We start from the raw sequence: 22,186 nt of genomic DNA, 5'->3' as shown, positions 1-22,186 counted from the left end.
GTAGAGGTTTCTTAAACTTAAACTCGACAAAATCAGCAATAGAATACACTCGTATATGATAATCTTGGGCTAGCTATGTTTGATTGACTACGGTAGAGCCTGACTGCCCTTCAGTCTCCAAACTTAGATTGGGCTAAAACGACCTCGCCCATTCCATATGGGGGAATAAAAGGCGTTAGCGGATTAGTATTATTATTATTAGTAGTAGTAGTAGCAGCAGCATTCTGCCAATTCCAAGTGAATTTATGGTGCAAATAAGAGTTTTTATTACCAGAAGAAACACGGACGAACAAAATTAAGAAGAGGTAGGTTCACAAATACAATACCCAAATGATTAGAAACGATACCGGATGGAACAATTTGATATGGATCACAGCTGTCTGACTTTTCATCTTAATGGATCACTTTTTTATCCCCCCCCCCCTCGAATGTAGCATTCTGTAAAGTGACGGATGAAAACTGTGTTTGCAGCACTGATTCATGAGGCGACATCTCGTGTGAGAAACAAGTGAGACTGCCAAATTTCCGGAGTATACATACGATAGTGTGACAGATTGGTGTGATATAAGTCGCAGGTTAATCTCTGTAGGTTACGTGAATATTTCATTTGAATGCTGTGCTTAATTTAAATAGAAAAGATATACGAGGACTACTCAAGGCTGCATACGGTTGCAGTTTTCGATGTGTCCGAAGAATGGAGGAGCTGGAAGATGGATTGTTGTTGTACAGTTATTTTATGGACCCAAATTGGGAAACTCATTGGAATATTCCTTTGTCGTGCATTCTATGACAGTAAAGTTATTTGGTGAGAATTTAAACATATAATTCGTTTAATTACTGAAACTGTGTGTTTGTTAGAGTAATACCTGACGTACGTCTCCTTCTGACCTCAGTTGTTACTTGGTAGCTTCTGATAGCACAGTGATGACGTGCTGCTGTTTAATTCATAGTTCCATTATATATATATATATATATAGAGAGAGAGAGAGAGAGAGAGAGAGAGGAAAACGCATACAGATGTTTGTCTTCTTTTCATTGCGCTATAGGTTTTTCTTCTGGTAATAAATTCGTATATTGCATTCTAGGATACTACAGTAACAGCATATTACTGTAATATCCTATATATCTATATATATATATATATATATATATATATATATACACACACACACACACATTAACAATACTGGATGTATCATGTGTTTGATTTAGACACATGGTTTTCGCGAATGAGAATATTTGGGATCAAATAAATGTGATTAATGTGGTGTTTAGATATCTAGAATATTGGATATGAGGGCAGTTATTAGGAATACTAATTACAGAACTTAGTGGACAGGAGAAGAAGGTTGTTATAATTGAGACAAGTTGGTGAGAGATTTTTATGAGATTCTTGTGTTAGAGATTTTCATAGAAAAGAGAGATAAGTGGTCCTCCTTACCCAACTTGTAGGGATGCTTGAGTGTGATTGGCAAGTAGAATGTACTGTTTGAGAGTGTGGTTGGTACAGAAACAGTGATTAAATGACTACACACGCACACACACATGTAACTTGCATTAGTAATTTAATATGAATATAAAGTGAATGAATTCATATATCTCTTTCAGTTAGTAAAGGGGGGAGGATTACAGTATAGATAAAAGTGAGATTTTGCTTTTTATGCTAGTGCTGGAAGAACTCAATCCCTAAAAAATGGCCAAGGGACTAGGAATCATGTGAGGTCCAGCTTTTTTCATGATGTATCATTAGCGTGTGGAATAGGTTACCATTAGACATGTTGTGAGTGCATCTTCAGTGAATGTTTTCATGGAGAGATGTGGTAGGTATTCAAGTATGAGGGACTAAAACAGCCTTCCCTTGATAAATCGTGGAACTCTCTGGAGGAACATACATAATAATAATTTTCCATCTCTGGTATCTTCCTTCAGTTTATTTTATATCCCAAGGAAATCTTTTGCTCTGTTCTTCACTCAATTTATTAGCATTTTCAAGGAAACATCTAAATGAGAATGGGAAGAAAAAAAAAAAAAACCTTCCTGCTCATAATTGTGACCTAACATTTTGAAATGAATCCATATATCTCTTTCAGTTGTGGTGACTATTCTTCAAATTGCTTATCTACAGTTAATTATCTGTATCTCTGTCTACAAGAAAAATAACTTTTTTTTTTTTTAGCTTAGCATCTGAGAGGCCATAAATTTGTAACCTAATTTGTAACATGTTAGGTTCCAGACCACATCACATAGCAAACCATTCCCCTACCCCATTTTGTTTCACTTTTAGATGCATGTAATGATTTAATATCATTTTTAAACATGTCATATGTTTGTACATGAATGATGAAAATAAAGCATTAATTTATATCAATTACAAAGAAACAAAAAATTTAGAATAATTTTTTTGCACACGAAAAAAGAGAACATAGACCAGTTTGGTCATCAGTCTACATCCATTAAGATTTTTCCATTTCAGTAATAAGATTATCGCATTTATCTGATAAATATACTATTAACTAATGTAGCACTTTTCATTTCACTTAGAACTTTGTCTTTGTTTTTAACAAGTGTAACAACCAGTGGCGCATTCAGGATTTAATCTTGGGGGGGATAAGTTGAGTAGACGATTTGAGAATTCACACTACACATCACATGCAACCTATGACTGAGCATCTGCAATGATCACTAATTCATAAGTAGTATAGAAATAGAAGACACAACACAACATAAATTTTAAAAAAATGAATTTTAATTAGGAAAAGATTTCTGGAAAATTTTCTAATTTTTTTTTTCGGGAGGACCCCTTGCCCCCCCCCCCCAGATGTGCCACTGGTAACAACAGTAATGTGATGTGAGTGAGTTTAGTCTATAGCTTATCTCAGTGTTCAATACATTGTCAGTAAATGTCATAATTTTAATCTTAGCATGTAATGTAATAGGTATACACAATCTTGCCATAAATACTGTTACATCTTCCATACATCCCCACACAGCCCATTTTGCATAATTTGTCAAGTCCCAAGTGAGATTATATGGAAACCCTGCTCAAGAACATGGAACTCTAAAGTCACTTCAGGTCTCCAATAAACAGGATGATAGCTTCCTGTTGGGTCACAAACATCCATGCCACAGTGAAATTTGAGCCTACAGCCTGTTTGAAGTGTGAAAACACTATCTGCTTTGAGAGAGAAAATACATTAGATATAGTAAATAACTTTAATAAAATTAGTTCAAATATTTTTTGTTGAAACTAACAGTACATCATTAGTGTAGAACAAATAAGCAATTCAAAGAGGCAAAATACAAGGCAAATACAACAGTCATTTAACCAATAATGGCATGTGCCACACATTAGAAAGATCATATCAAAATTTACATGGGATGAGAATCTTTCAAACTTTTGGGAGAGCAGGTAGCCATTTAGATTCCAATTAGGCCAATATAATAGTCCTTCAGAACTTTATTTGAAGAGATGTTCATATTGAAAATTGCTTCTGTGGAGACGGTAAGCCTTGTTCGAAATTAATGATTAGGTAATTGTTGGGGTTGTCAAATCCTTAACAGAGCATTTTCTTCTTTATCCTTACAACAACAGTTTCCTGCCATCAAAATTATTAATGTAATTAAATAGCTATAACCCTTGTAACATTCAACAGGGTAGGTCCTGCCCTGAAGGATAATTCAATAGAATGTAGGGTTCCAATTCTGTATATTTCTGGAATCTCTGAACCTGTAGATAGAATCTTGAAGAGCAAGTTTTTAAGTGCACTTGTGACACAGTAATGATTATGAGGTAATGCATATTTTCACAAGAATAAAAAATAATTTTATTATTGCAAATATTTTGGCCTGAAATTAATGGGCCATCATCAGTGCATTTCCAGCCTGCTTGGCCAAGTGGTTAGCATATCTGCTCTCAAGGAGAGCAGCATGTTCAAATCCCACATAGGCACGGATGTTTGTGATTGTCTTCTTCCCTCATACATTTATTCATCATCCGTGTGTGTGTATGTGTATATATATATATATATATATATATATATATATATATATACACACTATCCAAAGATGGACTGGGTCATCATAGGAGAAGTAGACCCAACTCTCCCACAATGAGAGAGCCCTTCACCCTGTAGTTGGTAGAAATCAGGCTGATCATAATCACAAGGAGAAGCTAAAACAAAGAATGGTAATCCCTTTCAGACAGATGATCCATATGCTGGAGTGCCACCATACAGCTGGTTACAAAATAAAATGAAGATTAAAATTAAAGCTAAAACTAAACTCTGGAAAAAAAAAATTAGATAAATAAAATGATTGAATGACATAGCATTACTTTAAAAAAAAAAAAAAAAAAGTGTGGAGAAGGGAAGCACTCTATTGCTTGCCATTTATGAGGAGGAGACTCTTCTGAAATCATGACAATGGATAGACAATCATTCCTATTTAAGTTTGGATGATGCACAGGTGCTTCAGCACTCTCTGTAAATAAATGCCCAAACTTAAACTGGCAGTAAAAGGCAAATATTAGACCAGAGGATATTGTAGTTGCTGTGCAAGGCCAGATATTGTTTTTATCTTTTTTTTTTTTTTTTTACTGAACATTCTGTTTGTCATTGTCAAAGGTGTGGAAGCAATCACATTGAACCTGGTGTGAACATCAGGGAGGGTGGAAAGGCGTTGTTTATCTTTCGTGGATGGTAACCAGAAGGAGATTTTGTTGATAGGGGAAAAACATAGGACTAAACTGTATCTTATCAGGATCTTTACAGTTGTCTCCAAGATGAGCATTGTATTGGATAAAGACTCTATACAGTCTATTTTTGCTTTTAAGGTTCAGGGTTCTTAGGGATAAGCTTGTAAAAAGTGGTTTGATTCTAAGTGGTTCAAACTACTTACTAGATTACTTTTATTAAAAAGAGACATTTTTCTGCTGTACTCAGTAGTGTCTATAATAGCTGCAGCTTTACCTTTGTCTGCTTTTGTAATGGTGAGCCTGTTACGGCTCAAGGATTTTAAGGCCTTGATTTTAGCTGGAAACAAGTTTTTTTTTGGAGGGGGGGGTAGGGTTTGCTCTGAGGAGTTTATTAGCATCATCAATTGACAGGGTGGTGAGTTCCTTTCATTTTTATGCAGTAAATCTGGATATGGAATTTTTTTAGGCATTACAGCAAACTCATGTCCTTTGGCAAATACTGAAGTTGCTACAAGAGTGAAAGAGTGTTCAGATATGTTTGACTACCCATGAATTTGTTGCTCGCCTAACCTTGGCTGGTTTTTGCTTCTAAGGAAGTGAGTCAAACTTGCAGCAAAGGAAGCATCTATTTTTTTTGTAAGAACATTTGAGATACTGTCTAGATATCTCTAAAAACTACATTGAGAAAGTTGTTTAAGATTGAGGGTATTATTTCTTTGAAGATCAGAGATGTTGAGAGTGAGATCCCATTTATTGGCTTGTAGCTGATTGTATATAAATTCATGGCTAGCATTGACATAAATTCAGGTATGCACTCCTGGTGATTTTGATGTATTTTTTAGTGACGGTAGGAATTATGTTCAAGTTCTGGCATGGTTTTAAAAAGAAATTTGTTGCTTGTCGTGTTTGACTACCCATGGAAATAAGTCTATTTTATCTGCTTGCTGAACTTAGAGTTTGCAGAGTTTACTTTTCTTACTCATTTTTTTCCCAATGAAGAATAATTAAACAAGTTTTTAATGACATTTGTGACATAGTAATGATTATTAGATGCATGTATTCACAAGAATTTTATTATTGCAAATATTTTGGCCAGAAATTAATGGTCCATGATCAGTGCATCAGCATAATCACAAGATGAAATTAAAACAAAGAAAATTAATCCATTTTATAGAACTGATTCCAACTGTTATCAGAGGAGTTTCCCTCTGGATATAATTGAACTGTTCAACTTTGTCATGTTTGACTACCCATGAAAACAAGTCTACTTCACTGTGTTTGTTCACCCAAAATGGGATAAATACAGACAGATAAAAGAAACTGTGATGAGAAGCTCCTTATCACCTGTACTAGCCAATTTCTTCTTAGAACATCTTGAAGACTCCCTATTCCTTCAATACAACCTCAATCTTCCTTCTGGGTACATTATGTGGATGATATGTTTGCCTTCTGTCCAGACTCAGAAGCATATCTACTGACTTTCTTAACCAAAATCAACAGCTTAAACCAATGCATCAACTTCACTGTGGAAAATGAGTAGGACAGAAAATTAACCTTTCTGCTTATCCTCTTTTTCCATACCACATCTAGAATACAACATCTGTTCACTATAAACCTAACTTGACAGGCCACTACATACAACAAGATTAAGTGTGTCATCCATTTAGGCATCATCAAATATTTGTTCCATTTCTGGGGATCTCCAACAAGACAACATCAAATGTATCATTCTACAAAATGACTTTACCTCAAGGAAGTTAAAACACATCCCAGACTTATAAGCCTGTCATCCTGAACCTGTACCATACATCATAGACATCCCAGAGGCAATTGCAAAGATCCTGAAAAGATATGTATGGAAGAGTGAAGAAAAGAAAACAAATGATGTTGGTTTGAAAATGGTAATGAAAGGTCAATGATTGGCATTGTGTGGTAATTCGATTATTAGAGGTGTGGTAAACAAGAAGATGCACAAGGTTTGTTTTTCTGGAGGTAAAATGAATAGAGTAATTGAGGTGTTTGGTTGATACTCCAAGAGGATGTGAATGTGTGTGTAAACAAAAAAAAGTAAAGTGGATGACTTGGGATGTAGGGAAAGTAGTTGGATTTGAAGAGGATTCTGGGAAGAGTAAGGAGAAAAAGAAATGTATCGAGGAAAGTATGGAGAAGTCACATATAATAAATGGTATCAGTGAAATTTTTTATAGATCCAGGAATGAGCTGTTATGTTTATATATGAATACTAGAAGTATCAGAAACAAGGAAAATGAAATGGTTACATTGATTGAGTTTGTTCATCCAAACTCTGTTGGAATGGTTGGATGAGGATGACATCCTGAGAGGAATAGAGATGGAAGGGTATGATGTATTTTGTGAAGATAGAAAGGGTAAAAAGGGAGGCGGAGTGCTATTGATAGAAAAAGAGTTATGTCCATACATAGTAGAGATGCAAGGGATAAATAGGGGTAATGGTTTTGAGACAGTATGGGGTGAGATAGAGGTGAATACAATGAAATACTTTGTTGGATGTTGCTATAGACATGGTAATGCAGAAAGTAGTGACCAGGAAATGTATCAGCAAATTAGCCAAGCAAATGGGAAAAGGATGATCGTTATGGATGATTTTAATTACACATTATAGATTGGTATGACAAGATAGCAACTGGAAGTAAACAAAACAAGTTTCTTGAGTTTTTAAGGGACAACCATCTCAGGCAGTATGTAACAGAAAGTACACAAGGATTAAGGTTCTTGAATCTCATCAGAAGATTTTTTTATAAATGAAGTGTCAAATCTCCTTTCAGTTGGTGAGAGTGACCATGAAGTGATTACATGGGCGGTTGCCATCCATGTGAGGATTTCTGTGAGGAAAAGGTACATGTGGAACTACAATGCTAGTGATTATGGTAAGTTCAGGAGACAGCTTGCAGCTGTAGTATGGAATGAGGAGTTGGATGGGAAGGAGATCATTGCTGTTTGGGTGAGATTCAAGAACTATCTAGTGGAAGCAATGTCTAAACGTATTCCAAAAGTATGTCAGAAGATTAAACACGGTAGGTGTGAAATGGATGAATGGAGGGATTAAGCATGCAATACAGAGAAGAAAAAAAAGATATTATGGAGGCAACATTAGAGGAGTGGTAATAATCAATTCCATGAAGAATACAAAGAACATGCAAGGAGGGTGACAGTTGGTAAGGGTAACAAAAGTTCAGTATGAGTAGCAGTTAGCTAATGAAGAAAAAAAAAATACCAAGGAGTTCTTTCAATTTCAATATGTAGCCAGCAAAAATAAGAATGATTATGGTCAGGGCCAGCTCTACCGACTGTACACGTGTGCATTTGCACGGGGCGACGATTTTATTTTGGGGGGGGGGGGGACAAAATTGCATTTACTCTGCATTTGATGAGTATACTCATCTTCACTTGGTTTTAATTACCGTGCAGATGCACGTTTTCAGAACAAAATTCCACCATTAAAGGATTGTCTCCCTCTTTCTGTAAAAAAAAAAAAAAACACTTTATGATCATTTTTCATTAATTAATGCTATTATTTAGAATTTATGATCAGACATGTCGAAGCCTAGCTTAACATCATGGCTTTTAAGACGTGATTAAAAGAGTTTTTTTTTAGGGGGAAGGGGTGGCAAAATATGCTATTGCATGGGGCAGCAAAATTCCTAGGGTCAGCCCTGATTATGGTAGGATGGCATTGATTGGAAAAAATGGTCTAAGGACAACTGTTGTGAAGGATATAGTTGAGATATTTAATGAGCAGTTCATAAAGGTCTTTCATCCTTGTGACTCTGACATCATGGAGAGTTTGAGAGTAGTGAATGAGGAGGAAAGACTGACTGTGAATGAGGAAGAGGTATATGGGGAATTAAGGAAACTTGGTATCCCACAGCCTTATGGCTATGGGACTTCATGATACAGTAGCCCTCCTTATCTGCAGTTTCAGTTACCTGTGATCATCTCCAATCCAAAAATATTAAATGCAAAATTCCAAATAAACAATTTGTGTTTTAAATTGTATACTGTCCCTCCCAGGGCCTGAATTCTTCCTTTGTCCAGCATATCCACAGTATACTGTATATGCTACCCGCCTGTTAGTTACTTGGTAGCCATCTTGGTTATCAGATCGACTGTTGCAGTATCACTGTGTTTATATTAAAGTAACTCTTATTTTACTTAATAATGACCCCAAAGTGCAAGAGTAGTGATGCTGGCAATTCGGATATGCCAAAGAGAATGTAAAGTACTTCCTTTAAGATGAAAGTTCTGGACTTCATAAGGAAAGCAAAAAAAAATCTCATAACTTTTATTACAGGGTATTGTTATAATTGTTTGGTTTTATTAGTTATTGTTGTTAATATCTTACTATGCTTAATTTATAAATTAAACTTTATCCCAGGTATGTATGTATGTATAGAAAAAAATGTAGTATTTATAGGGTTTGGTACTATCTGCAGTTTCAAGAATCCACTGAGAATTTTGGAACGCATCCCCAGTGGATAAAGGGGGGACTACTATATATTGCTGCATATTGTGAAGGAATATGCCAGGGAATTGACATCTGCCTTGATGCATTTGTTTAATATTAGTCTTACATCAGTTCAAGTTCCAAAGGAGTGGAAGGAAGACAAGATTGTATTGCTTCATAAAGGAGGTGACAGAATTCAAGCATAGAGTTATAGGACAATCTGTGTGTCAGGTGTTGTTTCTTAAGTGTTAGAAAGACTGGTGAGAATCAAGATCCAGAATTGGGTTGAAAACAGTCGTACTATTTTTGATGGTCAGCATGGATTTGCTAAAGGAAGGTCATGTTTCAGTAATATACTTACTTACTTATCACAATAAGATGACAGCAGCATTGGATATAGTATACTTAGACTTTGCAAGGGCTTTTGATAGATTACCACATGATAAGTTGATAGTCAAACTAGCGTTGATGGGGTTGGATATTAGACTATTGGATTGGAGATTGGCTGTCTGATGGGTATCAACATATTGTGTATGGGGGAGCAATATCGCAGAAGAAAGTCACTAGGGGGTCTGTTTTGGGACCATTGCTGTTTAACCTGTATGTTAATGATATTAGGGAAGATTTGAATGGGATATACAGCTGTTTGCAGATGATGCAAAGTTGGGATGAAGACGGAGATAGAATCATGAATAGACGGAGATTCACTCAATCTATTCAAGTCATCTTGAATAGACTGAGTGAATGGGCATTGGAATGGGGGGGGTGTTGCAGTTCAATGTTGCAAAATGTAAGGTTTTAAAATTTGGAAAACAAAGATGGGATGTGGAATTTTCTCTTGGTCCATATATTGTTGGAAGTGGGGGAAATAAGAGATCATGGGGTGATGATGGATAAGAATATGAAATTAAGAGGACATGTTGCCAAAATTGTGAGGACAACACAACGAATTCTAGCAATGATGCAGAGGACACTGACTGGTAGGGCTAAGGAGATTCTGGTTCCATTGTATGAGGGTGTGCTGAAAAGTTGTGATAATCACCTTGAAGGAATTGACATGTCTTCTTATATTATTATTATTAAGAGATACCTCCAGGGAGTCAGAGACTCATTGAGGGAGGCTACATACACTTATGCTGTCATACTTATTCTTTAATTCATTCACACTGCTTGCACTCGCAACGTCCAAAGGCAATCTATTCCAACCACCCTCTAAGAGAAAAATCTAGCCCTCACATCCTTCTTGGCAGCCTTCATTCTCAGCTTCCAAGGATGCCCTCTTGTCCTTTCCCCATCCTCCATAAATTGAAAAATTCCATCAATTGAAATCCTGTATGACCCTTTCAGAAGTTTGTAAATCTCAATCATATCATCCCTCTTTCTCCTGTTTACTAGTGTCTGCAATCTACAAATTCTTAATCTGTCTTCATAATCAGTATTCCACAATCCTGATATAATTTTTAACTCTCCTTTGTACTCTCTCTCCAATATATCAGAATCACAACGGAAACCAGGAGACCAGACCTGCTCACAATAGTCCAAGTGAGAGGCAAAATAACATCCTTATCTTTACATGTGAATGTTCATTTCAGGATTGCAATTATGTTTTGAGTTGTATTTGCAATCTTTGTAAATACAACTGGATCCTGAACTTCAACTTCCTATCTATTAACACTCCAAGATCCCTAGCCTCATCAGTTTCTTCTAGCCTAATCCCACATATAATATGACATTGGATAGCTAATCATGCCGAAGTGAATGACTTTACATTTACTGAAATTGAACTGACACCAATTTTCCCATGCCCACAATTCCAGTTTAAAATTCAAATCATTCTGCAAGTACTGCATATCAGCAGCATTCCTGATTGCCCTACCTATCTTTGCATCATCAGCAAATAACTGTATGTCGCTTGTCAATTAATGTACAGATTGAATAGCAGTGGACCAAGCACTGATCCTTGTGGTACACCACTTGTTACTTTAAACCTTGCAGACTCAGATCCCCCGTTTTGATATCTGTCAGTCAGCCATGCTGTATTCTGTCAAAGTAAAATTCAAAATCTGTAAAATTCAAAAGTATCATGGTGTATCCATTCCCCTTGTCTAGTTCAATGGCAACATTGTTATAGAATGTGAGCAAGTTGCTAAAATATGACCTTCCCTTAGTAAACCCATGTTCATTGCAACGTAGAGATCCACTATCAACCCATATCTGAATGTGGGCCCTAACCAATTTTTCCAAAATTTTCACCACCGCTCCTGAGATATTAATTGGTCGATAGTTGGATACATTGGTCTTTGCACCACCCTTGTGCAATGGAATTGCCATGCATTCCTTCCAGTCCTCTGGAATCTTCCCTGTTCTGAGACTCATATTAAACATCCTGGTCAAAGGAATGGCCAGCTCAGCTGAACACTTGTTTAGCACACGTGCTGATGTTCCATCAGTCCCTATTTCTGAATTCTTATTCAATTTGTGCAACTTTTCTAATATCTCAGCCTCACACACCTGCATTTCTTCATCTAGTGAAGATGTAACAGTGAGCTCAATGTTGCATTCACCAGATTGATAGTTTTTAATGAAATGGGCACTCATTAACTGAATATCTTCTGCATCTGTAACCTTCATGCCATCTGGATTTAGAAGAATTATTCTTTCATATTCATTCTTTCTTTTACTTGCAGCATATTAATAGAATTCTTGTGTGTGATCTTTAGCACTCAGAGCCAGTTTCTTTTTATATTCAGACTTTACTTTCCATACAACAGTTGCGACTATTCTAGCATGCTGCTTATAACGTTCATAATGGACGTCATCCTTGTGCAAACTGTATTCCTTCCACATCGTACTTTTCTTACGAATCTCTTGCTTAATAAGATTACACATCCATTTGACTCCTACTCTATTTATTCTTCGAACTCTCAGGACACATTCTGATATCGCATCATTTAAGTATTGTTTAAGTGTTTCCCATGCACTGTCGATATTCTTTCCATCCAGCAACTTGATCCCATTCCACTGAACTCGGTGTACTCCTCAGTTGGTCATAATTTCCTGCTTTGTAGTTCAGCATGTAACCTTTTCTGAATGGAACATTTATAAACTCAGTCACTTCCGAAGCGAGTACCGCATGATCACTGTCACCAACTGGAGATAGAATAGTTACGTCTTTAACTGAAACGCCCTCTGACACTATAATCAAATCTAACGCTCTTGTTACTTGAGGAAGTTGTCCTGCAACAGCACAATAAATGCATTTTCATTCTTCTTATGAGATTCTACTGCTACCCAGTCAATATTTGGATAATTTTCGCACTCATCTTTTCTATTTGGTGATGCATTTCTTCATCACTAGCAACCGATCCACCAGGTCTGTAACAACACCCCACTATGTAATTTGTCTTGTTAGATTCCACCTCACACCAGATGACTTCAAAACTCACTGCCACATGAAATATTGTTAGTAGTATTACTACAGTCATAGGTCTCAACTCTAACTGGATTTAAGTCATCCAATATCATTAGCAGCACACCCCTCCTCCCCTATCCTCTCTAAAAATACTGTACCAATTACACTCAATACCAGTTATTAGGTCCGATTCTGATAGCCAGGTCTGACTAATTCCTACAGTCTGAGGTCGCCACATATTGACTAAGGCAACAAACTCTACCCCTTTGTTTCTGATACTCCTAGCATTCGTGTACAGACATAATAATCTACCTGAATGTTCTTTTGTATATACTCTTGTTTGCAGCCTGCCTGACACAGTTGGACAACTTGCAGATCTATATTCTTCTTCTCTAATGCCTTAGATGTAGACATCTTTGCACACATACGATGGGTCCGAACTGGACGAACACAAACCCGAGATTGTTCTCGCCTCTTCATCATTTCCATGACAAAGCCCATTGCCATCATTAACACAGTTATATAACATTGTTGCTCTTACTCTCATGTTCACCCCATTCCTCCCTACCTACTACAACTATGATTTTGTTTACTTTTCTTTTCTGTTTGTGAATTACTTGCATTATATTTTTAATTTCTGCTTCAGGAAAACTCGATGCTATAACTTGCTCATCTATAGCATGTTTTATTATAGATGATTACCTGATTTCCGTTATTTCTTGATTTACCTGTTTCCTTGCTTTGTTTCTTATTTTCCTGTTCATTTTTCTTTTTCTCCCTATGCTCATTTTGGGGGGGGGGGGGTGGGGGGGGGGGGGGGTGGGGGGGGGGGGGGGTGGGGGGGGGGGGGGGTGGGGGGGGGGGGGGGTGGGGGGGGGGGGGGGTGGGGGGGGGGGGGGGTGGGGGGGGGGGGGGGTGGGGGGGGGGGGGGGTGGGGGGGGGGGGGGGTGGGGGGGGGGGGGGGTGGGGGGGGGGGGGGGTGGGGGGGGGGGGGGGTGGGGGGGGGGGGGGGTGGGGGGGGGGGGGGGTGGGGGGGGGGGGGGGTGGGGGGGGGGGGGGGTGGGGGGGGGGGGGGGTGGGGGGGGGGGGGGGTGGGGGGGGGGGGGGGTGGGGGGGGGGGGGGGTGGGGGGGGGGGGGGGTGGGGGGGGGGGGGGGTGGGGGGGGGGGGGGGTGGGGGGGGGGGGGGGTGGGGGGGGGGGGGGGTGGGGGGGGGGGGGGGTGGGGGGGGGGGGGGGTGGGGGGGGGGGGGGGTGGGGGGGGGGGGGGGTGGGGGGGGGGGGGGGTGGGGGGCTTCCTTACAATTTCACATAAATTCCTTTCTCCTTGATATACTTCTGCATATCTGTTCATCCTCCAACTCAATATTACGTGGTCATTCTCACCATGGGGGTTAGGATGACATCTCAGTTACAAGGATCCAGAGTTTGGATTTAGCATTAGCATCATAGGATCCAAACTCTGGATCCTTGTTTTCCCTACACTACATGTTTCCTGAGACATTGCCTGCGAGAATTCCAGAAATTTCATTCCCTTATACTACATTTTGTTTCCTCTATACAACTTATACTGTTGTAGTTAAAATCTCCCATAATGATCACTTGCTTTGCACTTGCCAAACTTATTTGACTAAAAATTTTCTGTAAATCACCTTTTATGTTCCCTGGACTATAGCAACATCTTATTAAATATTTTGTCCTCTCCACTTCATCATACGCTTTCAGAATGATTGCTTTCATTTCAATTCTGAGAGGATTCGCTCATCATAAACAGCACTCCACCACCCTGTTTGCTCTTCCTATTCCAGCAAAATATTCTATACCTTTCTAATTTCTATTAGGACATTTTCTGTCAGCTGTGTTCCACTGTTTTCAGTAATCTTTGGACAGGCTGAGGTTACCAGTGCCATCGATTCATTTTTTATGCCTGGCATTTGTACACTGGTGTCCAAAACCTAAGAACAAACACTATTTCCAAGTTTCTTGCACCGATAAACCACAAGCCAACCAATCCCATGCACAGCAAATAAATAAATAATAGGTTATTTACTGTGGCATATGTGTTATTATATAATTATGTATAATTGATAATTTCAAGTAGAAAGCAGATACACATTAAAATTTTCAAATTGTATGTGAAGAGGTCATGTGGTAGCTCTTAACAGGATAAAAGGCAAAATGCTACACTAAGCAAACTGTATTTGAAGAAAGCTCGTTTCATGAAGAAATAAACTTGCAAACTTGGATGTCTTGTAATATCTCAAAGGCATCACTAGATGATTTCACGCAGGGGAAAAATTATTGGAAAGCTCAAAGAAGGCTCCAGAATTACTGATATTGCCAAAAAGTTTGGAATCTCACAAAGCATTGTATCCAGACTCTGGACATCATTTTAAACCAATGTTTCAGATCTTTGCTAAGAGGTTGCCCTTAATGTACCATGAAACAGATTTTTGGTTATAACAGCAAAACATAATTGATGCACCATTGCAGGTCACCTTGCAAGTCTATTCCATTCAAGCACAGGAATGCTGATATCTTGACAAACTGTGGCAAGACATCTGTAATAAGTAGGCCTATATGCCTGAAAGCCTGCAGTCTGTGTCCCTTTATCCACAGCTCATCGCAGAGCATGTTTTCAGTGGGATTGTATCCATAAGAATTGGACAAAACACAAATGAACTAATGGACTCTTTAGATGATAGTTTTTTTTCTCCGATTCTAGCCTGCACTTGATCTGGCATGAAAGTGACACTATTTCCTATCTCAAGAATGTTCTTGAAAGGGATAGATACTGCGCTGCTGGGGTCATGTTGTGAGGAGACATTATGCTTAATGACACACTGAGCTAAAAGTGCTGGAAAAAGGAACTATGACTAGTCAACGATATTGCAACGAAGTTCTTCACTGCCATGTTTGATTGGTCCATGGTGCTGTAGGTGAAGAATTCATTTTAATGGATGACAATGTCACACCGTATCGTACACAAGCAGTGGAGATACTTCTGGAGACAGAAGATATTAATCGAATCTAGTAGCTAGCATTCTCCAGATCTCAATGCAATAGGGAGACTGCTGCTTGAAATTCCCCTCTAGTAAACAAACAAGGTCTTATCCTGTCTCAGAAGGAAGAATGAGCCAGTTTGCCTCAAGAACTACTGAATCACTTGATACGACACTGAGAGCTGCATCACAGTTCAGGGTGGACATATTTCATATTGAAATGTCTCTTTGCATAGTTTTCTGTAAACGCTGTGCATTAATTTCTTAACTATGTGCTTAGGAAATTTATAACTTTTGCCAAAAATATTGCAATTTAATTTGTATGAAATTTATAACACTTTTTTTGTGTAATATAATTCATTAGAATGCTGGGAATAAATTTGTCTACATTTGGCTGTAGTCGTGAAAATTTTTTTCATTATACGCCAATGTATAAAGAAATACATTTGTTCAAATGTCATATGTTAGTTACCCATTTCAGTTCTGTTTAGTCCCTGATCACTAGCTAATAGAATTACCATGCTGATAAGTTAGTATATTTCATGTCAGATGTAAATAGCTGCCTTCAGATTTGCTGCTGTGTAATTAAAAATAATGAATTAGAAATACTTAACCTAAGAAGGCACTTTTTTTTTAAATGCTAAACATACCTAAGGCTGAAATTGGATCTTCATTATATACAAATTTTCAAACTCTACCACAGTTATATATAATCATCATTATCAGCCCACTGCTGGATGAAGCCTTTTTCAAGATTACTCCAAAACTATATCTACCAATGGCTTTCTTTCCCCACGTTACTCCTGCAAATTTGATATCATCAATCCACCATGATCTGGGTCAGCGTTGTTGCCGTTTTTCCTCTTGTGGAATCCAATCCATTACTTCTTTTGTTCATTATTGATCTTGTCTTCGAGCAATATGCCCAGCCCATTGCAGCTTCAGATGTTTCACTCTTCTTATATCAGTGACTTTGGTTTAATTTTTTATCCATGTATTCCTTTTGTGATCCAGTCTTGTGATACCAAGTATACTTCTTTCCATTCTTAATTTTTGAATTTCCTTTGCATTTAATGTCTATGTTTCATAGTCATATGTCAAAATAGGAAGAATACATTGATTAAAAACTTTCCTTTTCAGGCATAATCGTAATTGGATTTTGAATATTGACTAATTTTCCAAATGTTTTCTACCCAAGCGTGTCTTTTAATAATTAAGAAAGAAATTTCTTTCTTATGTGTTTGTGTCTTTTAATTTCGTCCATGATATTTTGTTATATTGATACCCTTTGTCATAAGCATATGTAACAATCTATGTGTTCAATTTTATCATTATTGATTTCAATTATTTCTGGTCAGACATAACTATTGAACATAACTTGGGTCTTATTTAGGTTTATCTTTAGACCAACTCTTTTGCTAGTAATTTGGAGTTCATGGATGCAAGTCTGTAATTCATGCACAATTGAAGTAAAGATAATTATGTCATCTGCAAATTGTATATGGCTTAAATATCTTCCATTTATCTTCCCAATCAAGAAGTTTGAATATTTCTAGGCATGCTGTGAATAGTTCTGAAGATTATTGTATCGCCTAGTCTTTAATCAAAAAACAAACTGACGGCAGTATAAATCTATCGGTGTACAGAAAACCGACCAATACAGGTCGCTACCTACATTTCAACTCCTCCCACCACATCTCACATAAACTCAGCATTGTACACATGTTAAAGAAAAGGGCGATTCGCATCACAACGGACAACAAGACCCTTCAAGATGAGTTAAAATTTATTTCCAACAATTTGTACTTGAATGGATATCCAAGAAGACTAGTCAATACAATCCTTTTCTCTGAACCACCACAAAGAGAACAAGAAGATATTCAATATATAAAAACGATTGCAATTCCGTTTGTAAGTGGCATCTCCAACAAGCTCGCCAATCTCTTCAAACAACATAAAATAAAAGTAACATTCAAACCAATAGAATCTATTAGTAAACTACTAAGATCTCCAAAAGACAACCATCCTTTCTACAAATATGCTGGAGTTTATAATATTCCATGCTCATGTGGCTCTAGTTACATCGGACAGACTTCAAGAAGCCTCGAAATCAGGAAAAAGGAGCACGTTGGCTATGTCAAAAACAACAGACAGGACATTTCTGGCCTATCGTCTCATTTCTCTACAACTAACCACGTCATCGAGTGGGACAAAAGCTGTTCCCCTTCATAGAGGAAGATTACCATTCAAGAATTTTCAAAGAGGCAGCCACAGTTGCCCGTTCTACTGTCAACCTTAATAGAAATCAAGGCCTAATACTCCCAGAGATATGGAAAACCCTAATCAGAACCTTAAAAACGGAAAAAATGAACTTTAATACAAACTACAGAAAGTTCCTCAGCAACAGCTAGCTGATCTTGTACACGCGATACGTGTCTCACGTTCGATACTATTTTATTTGTAATTATTCTAGTCAGTGTTTTACAGTTATTCTTGTCAGTTTGCAGTTACGCATAATTGTGAGATTGTTTAAACCTCTATGTAAGCCCTGAAGATGCTAACAGATAAGTGTGGCGAAACTAGTTGGTTCAGTTAATAAAATTGATCAACACTTGATCGGTAAACCAAAAAATATTATTATTTACTTTTCTTATTCTTATTCTTCTGGGATACTTTTTCTGATTGTTTTGTGTAATTCAGTGTATTCGATTTTATTCTATGGGTTATCTGCCTGTTTCATTTCTCTTCATTATTTTCGTAAGCTGTTTGGTTTCTTCAAAAATTTTGACATGTTACTGTTCTCTGGTACCAGCTATTTCAATTAGCATTGTTATAAATTTTGAGTAATAATGTCATTACTTTCTGATGGATCAGCATTGTCATCCATTATAACAATTTAAAATCTGATTTTTAGTTTATATTGCAGCATATCTTTATTAACGTCGAGTTACAAAACACGTAATGTATGCTTGTTTTGCTTCGAACTTCAAAACATTTTTTTGGCAATTTATTTCAATCTTACTGCGTGCCATACAATGGTCACTTCTGATGTTAAAGGTGTTGATAATAGAACAGTCGTGAAAGATGTTTCTCTTTTTGCAGAGGTTAGTCAATTTCATTAACTTTTCCATTTGTTTTTTCTTCCTATTCATGATGTACAGGTTTTCTTTTTCTACAAATTCTATTAACCTTGCTCCTCTGTCATCTCTCATGGCATTCAAGTTTCCCATTACAATTTTGAAACTATGTTTTCTTTTGTTGTAAAGCTGGGATACATCGTGGTAAGGTCTTCAATTTCTTTATTCATGTGACTTATTGCTAGTGCATACACTTGGATGATCTTGAAAGTATATTTTTTTGAGATTTGGACAACAATACGTGCTATTCAATCAGATGTACTGTCAAATTCTATTATGTTGTTCTTCGATTTTTTGTTAATCATGAATTCAACTCCACTGATTTTTTTCCTTATCATTGCTTCTATAATACAGTATGTATTCATTTTTTAATTGAAGAATTTCTTCACCATTAAGTCTAACTTCACACAGTCCAAGATTGTCCCATTTTAGCCCCTTCACTGCTCAGAGTCTTACAGTTTAAAGTTCCATGGTTTAGTTTGCAGTGGCAACAAGATTTGGTTACCTGGGAATTCTTAGCACCCTCTATCTTCATTTTAACTGTCTGCTGCCATAGGTAGTAACAATCTGACCTCTGGGGAATGAGGGCCATTTTATTCCTGCTTGATTGATCTTGGAAGATTGGGCCTTTAATTCACCAATACTGGTCCACTGTGGATTGATGAATGGTAATACTTTTACTTGGGATTGCCAGTCCCCAAACCACTAGTCCATGGTCTTTATTCAATATATTCAGAGCTGCCCTGATATCCAATGGATCATAGTCAGTTCCCAGTTGCTGCTGAGTGCTTCCTGGGGATGCACTCAGCAGCCAGTGGAAGTCTCAAGATATATATCACACATGTAAGTTATTATTTTGTCAGATTGTTATGTGGTATGAAGTGAATTAAATTCATGAACAATTATAAAACAAAGTTATTTCAGTATATACCTTACTATTTATTTATTACTATATGGGGGGGGGGAGACAAAAAACTAGTCCTTTCTTGAAATCCAAGAATTTCCAGTTCTGTTTTGTATTTGATTTGTTTTCCACTGAGCAGTATGTCATAAATGATTAAACCATTCTTTTGTCAAATTCAAGGGTAAAATATTGATTACTTCTGAACATAACTCTTATGCTGTCATGTTCAAATTTCTGTCAGGAAATTTTACATACATGTGCATCTTTATTTTTCTGCTGATTATTTTATTTGTTCTCTGATCTTATTTGCTTCAGCTGAGGAAACAAGAATTTCAAATATATATAATTTGGAATCACATAGTTTTATTTAATTAATCTATATTATCTGAGTATTTGTTTATGTATTACTGATATTAATAGGTCTTTCAGAAATTTAAAAAAAATTAAATGTTTTGTCATTTTTATTTTATATTTTGACATTTCCATTCTTTTTTTATATGTGCATTATCTCAGAATACTGAATTCTTCTTTGGAAAGAATTATGTTTTAGTTCAATACTTAATGATGTTGCTGCACCTTGTGTCTGACTCACCCTCTCTTGGAGTGGGAGCTTCCCTCCAAGTAGTGACTAATGCGTGGCCACAGCACTTTTGCTTAGTAGTATTAGGTGTAGGCCTCTAGATCATGCTATGCATCTCTCAGGTGCTCCTCCTTTCATTTAATTTTAGTACGCTAACAAGTTTCTGCAATATTAGTTTTTATTTCAGAGGAAATACCAGTTCTGCTACTGTAGAAATATTAATAGATTTTCATTTGGAAGATTCCTACTTTGGATATTTTGCAAAAGTTGATGATGATATTTTTTACTGTAAGTCTTGTTTCCTCCTTTCAGTAATAATACATCAAATCAATACTTATTCTTGTTATGATTAGAATATGTTGTTTTTCATAATTAGTTTAAGAAAAAATATCAGAATTATAGATAGTTTAGCAACGCAACAGCTCTTACTAGTTGCTGTAGCTTTGTGTATTGTCACTTCTGTAGTTGTGTGTATTGTCAATTCTAAAGTTGTTCACTGAAAGATTTCAAGTGCAAGTATAGTTATATTACATAAGTTCACTAAGAGGGTATGCAAGTTGTACTGTGTGTGTTTGTCAAAAAAATATGCATTTGTGGGATTTTTTTTTTTTTCCCATAGCTGAAATACTTTTGCTTGGGGACTTTTTTCCTGACTAGTTTTTGATATGAGTATAGAAAACATTGTTTTCTATACTCATATCAAAAGAACTGGTAAATTTTCCATTCTTGTAATAAAATAGTTTTACAGTAATAAATGTTTTGATTATTATTAATTTAAGCCTGTGTATAAAAGGAACATAAGTTCTGTTCAATGCCATTTACAACACATATTAGTGAGAAAATAATACAGGGTAATTTCTGATTAATATTCCCCATAAAGATATGAAACAGTTGATAGTAATAAATCTGTAAACAAATACTTTTTTCGTTAACTGGGATCATGCACACCAAGAAATAATTGATGGTGATATAAAAAGTAATCTGTAGAGACTAATAATGAAATCTTTGAAACATTAATTATTCACTATAAATGATTGGTGGTATAAAGTTAATATATATATTTTTATTTTTTGATAATGCCAAGTACAGAAAGTTGACAAAATTAAATGAAATAGATTTATTTGGAATATAAAGTGTTATTCCAATAAGGCTAGATGAGATTTAGACACATGTTTCAAGGGATAAAACTATAGACTAATAATGTCATTGGCCTGATTGTGTAATCGAAAGTCTTGCGGTAGTGGTTTCCCTAAGGAATAGACAGAGAGTAAGATGATGCCACTGCATAAGGATAGTAACACAACAGAAGTATAAGCTATAGACAGTTTGCATATCTTTTCAGTGGTAGATAAGATTTGTAGTTTTTAGAAAAGTAAAACTTAGTAAGGACTCGTATACAAAAATAAACAAATGAATTTGTTTAAGCATTCCATAGCGCAATTGGAAGAATGGGGGTACATTGTGCCCTTCAATTGGAAAAGGCCAAAGTTCGATTCTCATCATGACAACAGGAATCTTTATATGATTTTTTTTTCAATTGAAAGTGAGTTAGCCAATCTCATTCGGAGGTAGCAGGGTGTTTTCTTCTGAAAACTCGGGTTTTTCATCCCATATACAGATATATTGGCCTTGAAGAACACATGCAATTTACAGACAAAAAAATACTAGTGGTGGTGGGCAGTAGATGGTATTGGTGTAGGTGATGATGATAGTAGCAGTTTGCTGTAGTTGATTTGGAAATGGAGAGAGAGAGATGTGAGTAGGTGCCCTCTCTCGATGAGTCCTTGGAGGCATCACATAATAATTGATAATAATCATGTAGTAACATGGTCACATTTTATAATAAACAAAAAAGGTAGTTAATGAAAGGAAATGAGTGGGCAGTATTTTTTTTTTTTTTTTTTTTTGATTGCTGCAAAGAACATTCACTTATGTTGTTGCCTAACAAGTTGTTAATTTAACTACAGTGAATGATATT

At 36.7% G+C, this 22,186-nt stretch overlaps 1 protein-coding gene across 1 annotated transcript in view; it reads left to right on the top strand.

The window, feature by feature from the left end:
* Nucleotides 1-681: 681 nt before the first annotated feature.
* Nucleotides 682-22,186, top strand: part of LOC150095490 (uncharacterized) — a 157,246-nt gene continuing 135,741 nt past the window's right edge. Inside the window, exon 1 of the mRNA XM_090410692.1 lies at nt 682-805. Coding sequence (XP_090266818.1) covers nt 682-805 — 124 coding nt within the window. The remainder of the gene's footprint in view (nt 806-22,186) is intronic.

This window comes from Typopeltis vanoorti, chromosome 20, assembly GCF_054136105.1.
Source record: "Typopeltis vanoorti isolate ZY-2024b chromosome 20, IOZ_Tvanoo_1.0, whole genome shotgun sequence".
Classification (NCBI taxonomy): Eukaryota; Metazoa; Arthropoda; class Arachnida; order Uropygi; family Thelyphonidae; genus Typopeltis; species Typopeltis vanoorti.
The sequence above is the reverse complement of the archived record's forward strand: the minus strand, read 5'-3'. Positions and strand labels throughout refer to the sequence as shown.